The following is a 14,614-nucleotide window of genomic DNA, read 5'->3' on the forward strand; positions in this document are numbered from 1 at the left end:
AAAAAAAAAAAAAACAAGCTAATAATTGTTTCCTTGCTGCTTAAATCAAAACTCGACAGTGGAAACTATCAAAAACACACCTGAACTCTTTTATAACACTGACGACAGATGAAAGATTTTCCATTTTAAACTTATGTATGTCAAAAATCTGCAAAGTAAAGGGTAAAACTGGCTCTGTAGAAATAAAAGACATCTTTTATAATTAGGACCTCCTTGAATTTGTAAAATGTATTTTTTTTTCCTTTTTTATAATAATAATGCTGTATTTTCATAAACCCAGTTGGTGAAAACTTGGCAGACCCATTGTTTGATAATTGTGATTGAGTAAGGCAATATAAGAATGTCTTCCTTCTCCCTGCTCCTTTCTGGATATGAAATGTAATGAAGTTCAATATTCCTTGTGGAAAAAAAAAAATTGTGCTCTTTACCATGACAGAATGAAAATAAATGAAATAAAAGTTCTTGCCCTTTTAGAAAACTAAGCGTTCATTGCTGCAAACACTTATTTGCTCTGAGCACAGAAGGCAAACTCCTCTGTTTGTACAGATAATTCGTTAAAACCTGGTTGGCTGTAGTTTCTAGTCCAGTCCAATCAGATGAGAGACTGCAGCTTGGTAGGTCAGTCTGACAGGGATGACTGAAGTGGTCAATATTGACAAATCCATGGCAGGCACGTTTGGTGTGTCCTGTCTTTATACAGGACTATCACAAGAAAGGAGTCACATAATCCTTCAGGTACAACCTTTGTCCTTTGGCACTGGTGAGGAGCTCGTAAATATTAATTCACTATATGAAGTGATCGAGACAATACAACCTTAAAAAGGTTTTCATTGGTTAGACTTTAAAACACAAACAGGTTTACCAAGATAGAAATAAATATGTTAAGGCAAACAAAAGGTGTTTGTCTTGAACAAAAAAAAAAAACCCCATCAAGTTTCAGTTTAGTTTCCCCCACAGGTTATTGGTTTAACTTAAATTTCCGAGATACTCATGAACAGTGTGTTCAAGTTGTGACTCCCATGAGCTTCAATGGCATTTCCTGTGCGCTTTACTAACGCATCACACTGCCCATGCTTCAGGATTCACTGTTGGTCAATGGATTTAACACAAACATGCATACACAGCTGTGTTTAAATTCATGGGTCCTTTGTGACTTATATTGGAAGCAGGATATACACTGACACCTAGTGTTTGAATTTAGAACTACAGGACAAATACTCAATGGCTACATTTGATTATGATAGTGTTCATACAGTGTATACAGACTTGCATCTTGAAGTTACTGGCTCTTATCAACTATTTTTGATGCACATATTTTTAATTTTTATCTAATTAAATTTTGCACAGTGATTTTCTTCTGCTATCCTGCTTAGCTGCTGTAACACTGTAAATTTCTCCATTTGCGAGATGAATAAAGGCTGATCTTATCGTATTTATATGACATTTCTCGTGTGCACAAGCCAAATACTTAAAAAAAAAAAACAACAACAACAAAAAACAGATCATTCTTGAGAAAGTAGATTTTATTCAATGACATTATCACAAATTTATAAAACGCTATTTTCTGTATGAAAGCATTGTGTGAAGGTATTCGTGCAGCTGGAATCCATTAGAAATACATTCAGTTACTTAAAAAAAAAAAAAAAAAAAAACACCTTTTAACACTCCAACCAGCCTGGTAATGATTGTAATTTATTAAAAAATATCTACTTATTGCATCTTTTCAAATGCTTTTTTTTTTAATAAGTAAACTAATTCTTTGTAAGATCTGGTAAACACAGGGAGTCAGGTGCAACAGTAACAACAAGGAAACGAGGGACAGATTTAGAGTAACACGCAAAGTGAAAAGGCTGAGCTGGTTGAGGTGAATACAGTGCATGTAGCGTAGCCGTGTGTAGCAGAAACGCTCTCCAAATATAAGCCAAAGCACCTAATATGCTCATTGACTTCAACTTTACATCGGCTTCGTTCCTAAATGGTTGACTACATATTTACAAATGAATGTGCATTTCTGTTACCTTTAGGATTCCACGCCTCCTATGAGAGGGCTGACCCAGCATGTCTACTTCCTGAGGTAAAAAAAAAAACAAAAAATGCTGCTATTTTTGTGCACTCCATTAATCTTGTCCTATAAGTCAGTCATGAGTTGTGCAACTAGAGTGTTAGTTTGGCTGTGCACACTTCTCAGAGCCTGGAAATAAAAAAAGGATGTTTTTCTAAGAACGCATTTAGCTTCTGTAAAACTGACTCAATAGCAAAAAAAAAAAAAAAAAAAAAAAAAGTTCTCATTGGAAAGCAGAAACCTGTAAAAGGAGCATTAAGTGTTGTTCTTAACGTAAAATACTAATTCTATACCTATGCCATTCTTAGAGTGTATGAGAAAGGAAAATAGGATGTAAATAGGGCAAAAAAAAAAAAAAAACTAAACAAAAGTGTAAGTGCATAATCATGTGAAAAATTAAGAGAAGTTGCAGCTAGTGGTGATACAACCACATGGAAAAGTATAAATTTGGTACTCACATTCTCTGGAGCAAGACCTCCATAACCATGAAAAACATTGAGTGTTACCATGAAAACGTTGTGCTTACAGAATAATGAAGCCTTGCACAATGGGTGAAAGTGGCATCAGATTCAGGTGGAAGTGAAAAAGGAGAATAGGTTTGTGTCCTTGGAGGGTTCCCAATAACGCCTTGGGGGTCTTTTTTTTCAATGTCTGGTCAGTTGGTGACGGCAGTTGGCCCAGAATTTAGGAAAATACGTCAGTTGCTCTTAAGCAGCTCAATGCATCCCTGCAATAGAGTGGCATTGTTCTGTGGAGACAGAAAGTATATGGTTATACTTTGGAGATGGTCTCAGTTACTCACTCTATTATCTGGGGTATAGAGCACACTGCTGTATTGGCTGGTTTTTAAGAAATTTCATTTAATCTCATTTTATTAAGATCCCCATTAGAATCTGAAACCTCAGTCCTGGGGTCACATCAATGGCATTACATCCATGTTATACATTTTTCTTACACCAATAAGAAAAAAGAACATAACATATAGTATCTACAGGACTGCGCTTTTATTTCATCATCTTCTTTTCACTTTTTTCTCCCTCTCTCTTATGTATTTGAAAAATTATTTACCTACTGCATAATTCAATTATTAATAGAATTTGTATATACAGACCCTTTCCAAAAAATTTTAAATATCATGGAAAAGTTGTTTAATTTCCATAATTCCATTCAAAAAGGTAAACTTTCATAGATTATAGATTCAGGGCCAACAATTTAGATTATTTGAAGTATTTATTTGTTTATTTTTACATATATTTAGACTTCCAGCTCATAAAACCCACAAAAACAATTTTAGAATACTGTGACAAAAATCACCATTTACTTCTCAGTTTTTGGAGAAAAAAAAAAAGAGGAGAAGAAGGACTGCTGGGCAGTGGTCCAAGGTCCTCTTTTCTGATGAAAGTTAAGTGTTCCTTTCATTCAGGAATCAAGGTCCAAGGGTTTGGAGGAAGACGGGTGAGGAACAGAACCCAAGCTGATTGAGGTCCAGTGTGAAATATCCAGTCAGTCATGATTTAGGGTGCAATGTTCTGTTCTGTTCCTCACCCGTCTTCCTCCAAACACTTGGACCTTGATTCCCAAATGAAAGGAACACTTTACTTTCATCAGAAAAGAGGACCTTGGACCACTGGCCAACAGTCCAGTCTTTCTCCTCCTCTTTTTTTCTGCAAAAACTGAAAAGTAAATGGTGATTTCATCACAGTAATTTAATTGTTTGAATTCCTGTTTTTGTGGGTTTTATGAGCTGGAAGCCCATATTATGTAAAAATAACAAATAAATACTTGAAATTGTTTAAATTGTGGGCCCTACATCTATAATCTATGAAGATTGTTAGATCGGAATGCAGTTTGGTATTTCCAGTAATATCCAAATTTATGGGAACATAGTCGTGTGATATATCGTTTCAAAGGTAATTCAACGTAGATTACGATTATGCCTCGCACAATTTGATTAGGGGCCCCCCTTTTTTCAGCAATTTCCATTAAAGTCGTTTTCTCATTTATTTGTGAGTCAAATATTGAGACAGTTGGTGGTACCGAATCATTGACACATACCAATATGTGAATGAGGCCCATTACTCCATATGTGCCACGGTGGCGCCAGGGGGCCCCATTTTTTCAATTGACTACTCCTCCGCTAATGCTCATTGAATCGAGCAGTAATTTCACATGGATGTTCTATGAGTGGATGTCAAGAACCTCTCAGAGACCTTTTTTTTTTTTTACTCGGTGGAACCGAGTCATTTAACTGAATTCTCGGGAACGTAATACATGCTATTCGGCGTGGAGCCGTTCCGTGGGGCCGGCCATAGTTCATCCAAACTTGTTACGGTCAGTTTTTATCACTGCTCCACTCTTTATTCATCAGCACTGCTACCAGGTCCAGAAACTTCAAATTATTAATGGCATGTGTCTTTTTATTTAAGCAAACACTTTATTTTAGGCTTTTTGTTCTGCCACAATCCTGCTTGTTGAAGCCCGACTGTCTGACCTGTGCAGTCACTACAGGCACCGTCCCAAGTTACTGAAGCTGTGAGTGGCTGAGCATAGACGTCTACCTGCCTGAGAGAATCCACTGTTCCCACTACTTCTGAAGCTCATTTTTGAAAAGTTCATAGAAGTCCAGTAGCTGTGCCAGTTTATTAATCCCGCCAGGTGTTACAGTCTGTAGTACTACACAGTTCTACCTCCTGACAGCTATTTTCACTGTACAAATGTGTGCTGTATTGACCACATTAATAAAGTATAATCAATCAATCAACTTAAATGAAAAATATAGCGACTTATAGGGCGGAAAATATGGAACAATTGTTGCTGCTATCCAGGTGAAATAATGAAAAATAAAATGTATGATGATAACCACTGATTTAAAGGATAACGGAGCAATATAATATTTGAAAATGCCTAAGAATGCAGAATTAGGAGCCTATACGATCTTAAATGAAGGCTTATATTGCACTGCTACTCCCTGGCTGGCTTAAAAACAGCAACACATTTGGAAAATGTCGCGAAGTTTGAGGAAATTCGCTCTACAAATAAATTATCATTCTACTTGACCTTCTGAGGTTTTGGAAATATTTCTCACCTTGGCATGTTTTATCTCTAGCTCAGCCATCTCTACGAGGTTCTTTCTGAAGGCCACGACGCGTCTGCCCTTGAAAATGGTGAGCTCTGTGGAGGTCACGCATTGCATAGTTTAAAACGGTGCTCAGGATGACTCAGCATGTGTCGCACACAGATGCACAAACAAACCTTTCTTGCCAGAGTCTGAGAGCTTGTCAAACTTCTGCAGACACTGCTGCTGGTGCTCCTCTGCCTGAGGGATGTCTTTGCTCTTCAGGCGAGCCTTATCCAAAGCCTTGTTGGAGTTCTCATAGTCAGCTAAGGCCCGGGCTCGTCTGTACAGGAGGTCCTGAGGGATGGGCATCAATAAATAAAATATAAAGGAATGAGAAGCTTTGCATTTAGTGCTTGACAGGAGGAACAGTTTGACTGGATTTATTCATTTATTGAACACGATTATGTTGCCGAGTGTATAGGCATATCACATTACATATATACAGTACACATATTTAAACATATACACAATCACAACACCACGTCTACACTATCCTACACTACAGACATGCTCAATGGGAGGGGAAGAAGTCCAACCTTATTTAATCCCCTCCATTCTCACTCAGAACTCTCCAAATAATGAGAGAGAGAAAGAAAACACTTCCATTATATTTAACGCAATGTTGCATCTTTGTAAAAAAAAAAAAAAAACATCCGAGCAATCAAGTCCTCTGCACAAGGAAAACCAACATTATAAATTACATTATCAGATTCCTTATGTACATTCTTCTATGTCTTTGAAAGCACATTTTGTCTATAAATTGCTTTAAATTTATGAATGTCTCAACACTGCTTCAGAAACTTTATTTTCTTGTACTTATTTTAGGTTTTTTAAAGTTCATCTGTACTCTGAGATTATGACCTTGTTGATAAGTGATTTTTTTTAAAATATATATGAATTTGTAGTAAGTAATTATATGCTCTGAACATAATTTTCCTGTTCTAAAAATCAACAATATCATAAAACTTAAGTAGTTTTGACTGTATAAATAATGTGTTTGTATGGTCTCTAAAGACTGCTTTATGAACTAATCTTATATATTTTGACACAGTACGTTAAATAAGGAAACAAATAAGAGAAATACAAAATAAGAAGTGCTGCCTGGTCAAATACATGTTTGGCTTTGTGTAATATTGAAATAATTCGAGACAATTTATTTTGCACATGCTTGATTTGAGACTTCCAACTAATTTTATTATTATATATATATATATATTAAAGTTAGGTTTATTCACAAATATCATTATTTTGGTTAAATCTAAATAAATTCTCATACATGAATGCAAGTGTTTGAACAGGAAAGCTCACAGGTTGTACTAAATGTTTAATGGAGACGTATCATGCCTTTAAGTCCTTCCTTTTTTTACATATAAATCATACAGTTGTGGTCTATATAAAGCGGAACTGCAATGCTTGGGTCTGAATTCCTCATTATTATAGCTCCACAGGCCCCTTTTCTACCCCTTTTCTGATGTGCTTCTGAGAGCAACTCGTTTTGGTGCGGTCTCTTTAAATGCAAATGAGGCACTTCAAACCCCACCCCCTCTCCACCCTGTTCGGCCATTTTTGTAGTTTGATAGAAGAGATACGGTTATGTAGCGGTGCAGAAAATGTTTATTCACACGTTATTTACAAAATGTCACCAACGGAAGACTTGTCCATCCAGCTTTACATGTTCGAGCCAGAGTCTGACCCGGCGGAGCGAGATGAAAATGAAGATGATGAACCTGCAGAACCCTAACAAGTGAGCTAACACAAGCACCGAGCTAACGCTAGCGCCAAGCTAACGTCACGAAATGCATTTTAATACAGTCTTTTCAGAGACAAAAACGTCAAAAATGAAATGACGAATGAAAACTTTAGACTTAAATTAAATCACGTAGGTCATATCATCAAGGATCTAAAACAAGCACACAGCGCTAACATATGAAGATGGTGCAACTGCTAATGCTAACAAAACAATGACAGGGACGTCTTATCATCACACTTTTTAGCGTTATTTACAGCTTACCGAAGTGCTCCGCTCGTCGTCTCCAAAGATAGAAGGAATTGAACCCTCAAACAGACAAAGTCTTTCATCAAATCCTTCTTTATACTGGCGGAGGTTGCTGAAGCAGTCATCCTTGAAGTGCTTCGCGCACACAAAAATGACCTTACCCACAGATGTGGGTACATTTCCGTGAAAAATAAAACTCAACCAAGCACTTTGAAAAGGTTCTGATGGTGGGAGACGGTGTAATGAAGCGTGTGGGTTACTACATCCAACAACCGAACATTTTGATTTATTCTCTCGTAACTTCGGCATCCTTGAGCTTTGACTACAAAATAAAAGCGAGAAATAAAAATGGCGGATTGCTCGAAGTGTTGGGCCTGGAGTCGATGTCCTAATTTGGCAGTTCCGCTGCAAATACTGTGACATTATTGTTCAAAAAACGTAATAGAGAATCGAAAAATCGAAACAGATTGAAAAATATGACCAAAACAGAATATAAAGATATCAACGGAGCACCTGAAGAGACTAATTTGAACTTTTCTGTACTTCTAAACACTCTAAATATAAACCAAATGCATTTAAGGACTAAAAAAGTGAATTTAGCATATGTCCCTTTTAAGTGTTTTTAGTTGGATCACTTATTGACTTACCATTGCTTAATTACAGTCCTGTTTAAAACGCATAAACAGGTCACATGATCACAAGGCAAAAGATCATCTGGTCTCACCTTAGCAGCCTGAATGTCTCTCATGTAGTATCTCAGCAGCTCTGTGAGTTTCAGTTCCTGATCAGATGCCACTCTACCTTCCACTTTCTATAGAAAAAAACCAACACAGTAAAAAAAAAAAACCTATAGCAACTTCAACAAAGTCACATATTTTCTCTTTGTAGATGAAAGACGACTGTACTTACTCTGAGCTTTTCAAACAAGTCTGACAACTTCTGCAGATTTCTAAAAGAAAAAGACAGGAAGCCATAAAGTTATAAAATGTTATATATATATATATAGAAAAGACTCAGTTCTTGATTGAGGCATGACTTCACTGACTTACTTCTTATTGGCTGTGCTATCATCAACAGAGAGGCTGTTCAGAGTGGCTGAAATGTGAATGTAATCATCTGCGATGTCTACGCAAAGACAACAGGAATCAAACATCTGCGGCTTTCAAATAAACTCATCATTTAAGCCACAGATTGGCAACATTTAACACAGCGGGGGCCACAACAATGTGATCGTCTGATCCAAGGGCCACATCATCAACAACTGATGTGTCAGCATCAAGAATAATAACCATCTGGACATCAATACAGGAAACAACAAAGGGTTGTGTGTTCTTGTATTGTCCTTTTGTGTGTTTTTTTGTCTTTGTTGTATTTTTATGTTTTTGAAGTCATTTTAGTTGTCGTTTTGTATATTTTTCTGTTAGTTTTGTGTATTTTTGTAGTTGTCATGTGTGTTTTTGGAGTAATTTTGCGTATTTTAATGTCATTTTATGTATTTACTTTGTTGGCTGCACAAAAGTGAACCAAGGATTGACCCACGGGGCCACCAGTTGCCCATATGTGGCTTATGATATTATATTCAAAAACAAAATTGAAATACTTTTGTGAGAACGTGTCATTTTCTCCGCTTTGATGGTGGAATCCTTAATCTTGCTGTAGTAATCGAGCAGAAACGTCTTCTCCTGCTCAAAGAACTCATCAACTTCCTATTAATGTGGGAAAAAAAACAGAGAGTCTCAGATTGCTTTTATACTTTTATATAAAGTTATCAGAATGTGAAGATGACTCACCTTTGTTCCTGAAATAAGGACCTCGTCCGCTGATTTTGCCACAATTTTAAAGAATCCTCCAAACATTTCTTTGACATTCTTTCTTCTCACGCTGAGCTACATGACAAAGATTAAACGAACAATTAAGAAGTTACAAAATTACTGAATTTGTCGAAGTGTTTTGTTTGTTAAATTGATGAATTGCTGCATTATGACAATAATAAAGGTCCAGTACAAACAGTTCTTTAAGTGAACACCTCGGCCTCTGACTGACAAAAACTACACAGATAAGCATAACTGCTGATCACAGCACAATGTGCACCACATGTCACAGCTGTCCAGTAAACTCCACTTCCTCTCTTTCCAAACTCACAATCCAGTAACGGAAGTCAGCATTATGTGAAACTCACATCCTGGTCATACTCCAAGAAAATCTGGAAGTTTCGGTCTTTGCTTAGATTGGGGTGCGAGGACAATCTCTGTAGGAAGACTTCATGCACTTGGACGGTTTTCTTGAACACAGCCAAGTATTCACTGCAAAGTGAAACGCAGAATGCATCAGAAAAGCATTTATTCAAAGGTGAAAGCCATGGCATTGCGTTTTAGGCTTCACTCACGCCTCCAGCTCCTGCTTCATTTTAGTGTACTCCTCCTTAGTCATTGTGGCTTCACCTTCCCCCAGTTTGTGCATCTTCTCCCTTGGGCTCTCGAAATCAGGCTTTGGAGGCGCTGGAGGAATCTATCGTTTGAGAAAATAATATAGAAATACATCAAAAAGAAATGATTTATTTTTGCAATGTATTATTTGAAAAAAATGTCAACTTCAGTGTTTTGATTTCATTGCAATTCAACTTACTATGAGACCAGCGTAATCCTCCGTCTCAACCAGAGTGTCATGTAGCCAGATGAAGTCTTCATGTTGTCGGGGAACAGAGAATTCTGGCTTCTGGAAAGCGCTAAGTGTAGTCTGGAAAGACAAACCATTTCAAACCAATTATTCAAGCATGTGATCTTTACTTTATTACATTTTTAAAGTATAAACTAGAACACACCTTTGTGTGGACTGTGAACTTCACTTTGTCTCGTTCACACAGTGCATCAGGAATGTCAATGAGAAGAGACGCATCGTTGTTCAAGTCCACGGACACGGAACGAAACTGGAAGAAAAAGCAATGTAAAACAAGATGTTACACGCAGAAAATGCATCTGCCAAGAACCATTGCATTCTAATCTGTCTGTGTGTTGTGTTGTGTTGGATTATAAACTAATTCAACAACTACACATGTATTTTTTTCTGTATAATGGTTCCACATTGCACAAATATGTTTTGAACAAACAGATAAGAAAAAACATTTTTATTACGGGATAAGCCCCTGCAGGTTCTAATCAAATTAAATTTGATGCTTCACTTGAGATGATGCCTTTCTTTCTTCTCAGTACTACAAATTAAAAATCAGAAATCATTCATGTTTACAGACTAAATTGGTTTTTATTTTGAAAGAGTTTACTAATATGGTTTAATGATTAGAAATAATATAAATATATGTTTTTAATCATTTTAAACTTTAATATTACTGTATGTGTAATTTAGTGTTTGTACTAAATGGGTCCTCCAGCCACCTCCAATAACTAACTGAATACATCGATACATGCACCTCGGGGCAATGGGCCTCTGTGTATGTGTGTGTGGATCTACTTTTTCCACTCACTGGCTTTTTGGTGCAGACGTGGCCTACAACATGTAGCATGAGATGTGCACAGATTTTCTTTTTCCATTTAAATAGCAAATACTTTGCTATAGTAGCTAATTTATAAATGCTTCCTGTTTAAAAGCTGTCCTGAATCTGAAAATATTCTAGTTGAAATTAACAATTGATTATTGGCTTTAGAGCATCCAAATCAGCCCAGCAAATGACAGAATACATTAATCATTGTGTAAATTACCAAATTACTTTTCATTTAAATTTCACAGTATTGGCAGGGTTTTTTTTTTTCTTTTCTCGTGACTTTATTCACATTTATTCCCAATCTAATCACAATTATCAAAAGACTGCTTCAGACTTCTAAAACACCTGCAAATTCCTATAAACAACACCACAAAATGTCCCTAAATTACACAAAACTTGGTCTTAAAATTAAAGAATCTTAAAGGCACGATGCTGCACTGATATCAGTCATCATTTTCTTGATATTGTTAGTGGGTTACAATACATACTGTATATATCAGTGATACGTGGAAGTGAAAACTAGGGCAATAAAATGTTGACATTGCTTTTTTCTAACATTTGCGGCCGTCTTGAGATCAAACTGCTACACGTTTGGCCCTTGAGCAAAAATGAGTTTGAAACCAACAAACCTTAACACCCCAGTATTGAGAGCCAAAAACCATCATCAGTACCGCTAACCCCACCAAACAAGGCAGTCGGATAGAAAAACAGGAAGCATGGTAGATGGGAAACAGACTTAATGCAAAGAGCTCTTAATCCACCAAAACATCAAAGAAGTGCACTAACACACACACACTCCCGCGTAGTGTTGAAGTTATGAACAGGAATAAATGGTTAACGGTCAACAATTCATCTTTCTAAGTTTCTAGTCTAGGTTTAAACAGAATTAATCATCACCACTCTTATGAACCTAAATAAAACTAAATGTCAATTCTTTGCCTCACAAATGTACTTTCTTAAAGAACATTATTTGAACGATATTGAAATGTACTACTTAGATTGCTCATAGTTTGAGCTATTGTGCTTAAATTACTACTCTAACCTTCTTTAGATCCCTGACAAACAATCATACGCCCACTCATAAGAGCAGGGTGCTAAACGTATTACTGGTAAGTAGGGGTGGGACGATATACAAAGTTTACCAGATGAAACGATATACGATACTGGGCTCACAATTATGATACAAGATGATATTTTTGGAAAGGGAACAAAGGCAACAAAAATGTGCAGTATAAAAAAAAAATACTCATGCTTTTTAACTAACTCGAAACATACTTATCCTGAGGTATGACCTTTTCAACTCAAGTGAGTATGAAATAAACAATATCAATAAGACAAATGTTCCTATTTAAAGTCTAAATGTCAGTAGTTATCATCATGACATTATTCAAAAACAATTCCTATATATGCATGAACTTTGCATAACAAGCACTTAAAAAAAAAAAAAAAAAAAAAAGAATTACTAGGGATGTCCCGATACAACTTTTTCCCTTCCAATACGATACTGATATTGCAGCCTTGCGTACTGGTCGATAGCGATGTCTATTCGATACGATATCAGCACAAATCATACATACTTTTCTGACTTATTTTTGTAGTGTGGAATGTTAGAAAAGACTTGATCAAGAGATGTTATTCAAACAGAGAACAATAGTCAGCAACAGTAGGTATGAGGAAAAAACTGACCCATTTATTATTAACCAATTGGTTACATACATTTTAACCTTCAACATGATATCTACAGTATTCTACTATTGAATAAATATACTATTAGATAGATATTCGTTTTCTGGCTGATATCGGATTGATATCAATATCGGATCGTGACACCCCTACTACAGTCTACACAGCCCAGATTCATTATGGACATGTTCTTTTTCAACAATATTAGCATGTCTACATTTTCTGACAGCGATTGTGTGTGACCTTTGAACATTTACCCCGTCTACTACAGGTGAGAAGAGACATTTGCTTTGGATAGATGTAGGAAACAAAAGGGACGCTTCACAATACTACTCCTACCATCGACATATATATCTCGTGCCATTTTCATATTGGGAAATCCTGTTGCACGATGTATCGTCCCACCCTTACTGGTGAGCCAAATCTAACCCTGGAAAGAGAATTGTGCAAAGTCTTTATACTTAAATCAAGCGATGACGAAATGTTTCATTAAATTTTACCAGATTAAAAACAATCTCCCGTGCATACACTTATTATGATGCGAGAAATCATTTTTCAATTTGATTGAAGTTATTAAAATCACACCTTAATTGGGCTTTTGTTTCATATCTACCCACTTGTGAACTTTGGTTAAATAAATAAAATGTGTTGTTGATGTTTGTATTAACAAGATGACAATAAAGTAAAAAAAAAAAAAAAAAGGAAAAATGATTTCAATTGAATTCGTTTCAATTGATTTATATTAGTTATGAATTAACTAAGGCATGTATTTAGTAAATCCTCTTTTGCAGAAGTAGTCAGAGCAAATAATGGTATCGTTTTAAACCGGATGCTTTAGTGTGAACGTGTTTGCGTTGATCACGGGATACCAGAGTTAAAGATGTGTTTGCTTAAGTTTCGACAACTTAAAGAGTTAAAACAACAATTTCACTTTTCTTTCTTTAACCAGACTAGGTTTCAACTTGATTATTTTTCTCGTTTGGCACAAGGAAGACCAGAAAAATACCCAGAAAAAGACTTATTCCCTGAACATGGTCATCCCTACAGTCAAAGCTTTAATTCCCTAGACACTAAATACAACAACTCGATGGAATTCCGTCTGATATGATTAATATTTCATATTTGTCAGATTATAAAGATAGCGCTGCTGAACTTTGAGGGTGCAGAGCCGCTTGAATAAGTTCAGGAGATCTGTGTGAATTTTACGATGACATTACGTGAAGTAATGACCAACAGTTGCAGGACCTCATCTGTTCACTTCAGAGGAAAAGTTTGGACGCTAACTTTCGTCCACTGACGCGTCACCTCTCGACACCTTCATTGAAAAACAATACGCTGGCTAACGGTGGCTACATGCTAGCTGAATACAAAGCGATACCAGCCACAACGCTTCCGTAAATATTACCTTTTCCTAGCGCTTCCAGCGCCATCTTAAAGCACAACTTTCCAGGCAAAAGTCATAGAACATACCTTTTCTTTATTGCTTTCGTCTATGGATGTCATGGTGTGGCTGTAACCGTAGCAGTGACGGGCCAACCTAACATTGAATGCAGGAAGCGGTTTCTGTCTCCGGCTGTCAAACGGCACTCTTCACCATCCTGATGACGACACAGAGAGACCCGGCCTGACGTGAATGTGATTGGCTGCTGTCAAATCAAAAACCCGTTGTGATTGGTTGAGGACCCTGTCCGTCATAATTCCAGTCTGTACAGAAAACTTGCTCTATCTATCTATCTATCTATCTATCTATCTATCTATCTATCTATCTATCTATCTATCTATCTATCTATCTATCTATCTGTTTATAAAGCAAGGAACCTTTGTCGGTCTGTGTGTGTTCTTCAAATATCAATTCAATTAAACTTCATTTATATAACGCAAATTACACCAAAATCATCTCAAAGCCCAATCAAAATATAAAATTCATAATACAAAGGAAAAAAAACCCAACAAGATCCACAGGAACAAGCATTTAGCGACAGTGGGAAGAAACAACTCCTTTTTAACAGAAATAAATCTCCAGCAGAACCAGGTTCAGAGGTGGCAGCCATCTGCTTTGACTGGGTTAGTAGACAGAAAGGCCAACAGAAGACAGATAGAACATCAGAGTGTTCCAGGCCAGACTAGTTGAGCCATGAACCACAGATCAGATCTTCAAGACACCTGAGGCAGCAAAGAGAGAGAAAGGCGAGGAGAAGGCACTGACTGCACAAAAACACGATACAGGAATACAGTGGAATGAGAATGAATATGGGGTGG

At 36.6% G+C, this 14,614-nt stretch overlaps 1 protein-coding gene across 2 annotated transcripts; it reads right to left on the reverse strand.

Moving 5' to 3' along the window:
* Positions 1–1,720: 1,720 nt before the first annotated feature.
* snx5 (sorting nexin 5) lies at positions 1,721–13,955 on the reverse strand. Of its 2 annotated transcripts, XR_003675624.1 has the most exons (14): positions 13,826–13,955; positions 9,998–10,102; positions 9,802–9,912; positions 9,563–9,684; positions 9,356–9,479; positions 8,967–9,062; positions 8,777–8,882; positions 8,226–8,301; positions 8,086–8,125; positions 7,901–7,987; positions 5,315–5,474; positions 5,148–5,233; positions 2,589–2,810; positions 1,721–2,069 (listed from the first exon to the last, which is right to left on the reverse strand). XR_003675624.1 is itself a non-coding variant. In XM_028468442.1 (13 exons), exons 1-13 carry the CDS (start codon positions 13,856–13,858, stop codon positions 2,760–2,762), a joined length of 1,197 nt encoding a protein of 398 aa, XP_028324243.1. In that variant the 5' UTR covers positions 13,859–13,955; the 3' UTR covers positions 2,083–2,759. The 2 variants fall into 2 exon arrangements, 1 of the variants encoding a protein (XP_028324243.1); XM_028468442.1 differs by lacking the exon at positions 1,721–2,069 and having other exon boundaries at positions 2,083–2,810.
* Positions 13,956–14,614: the final 659 nt, after the last annotated feature.

This window comes from Gouania willdenowi, chromosome 15, assembly GCF_900634775.1.
Source record: "Gouania willdenowi chromosome 15, fGouWil2.1, whole genome shotgun sequence".
NCBI lineage: Eukaryota > Metazoa > Chordata > Actinopteri > Blenniiformes > Gobiesocidae > Gouania > Gouania willdenowi.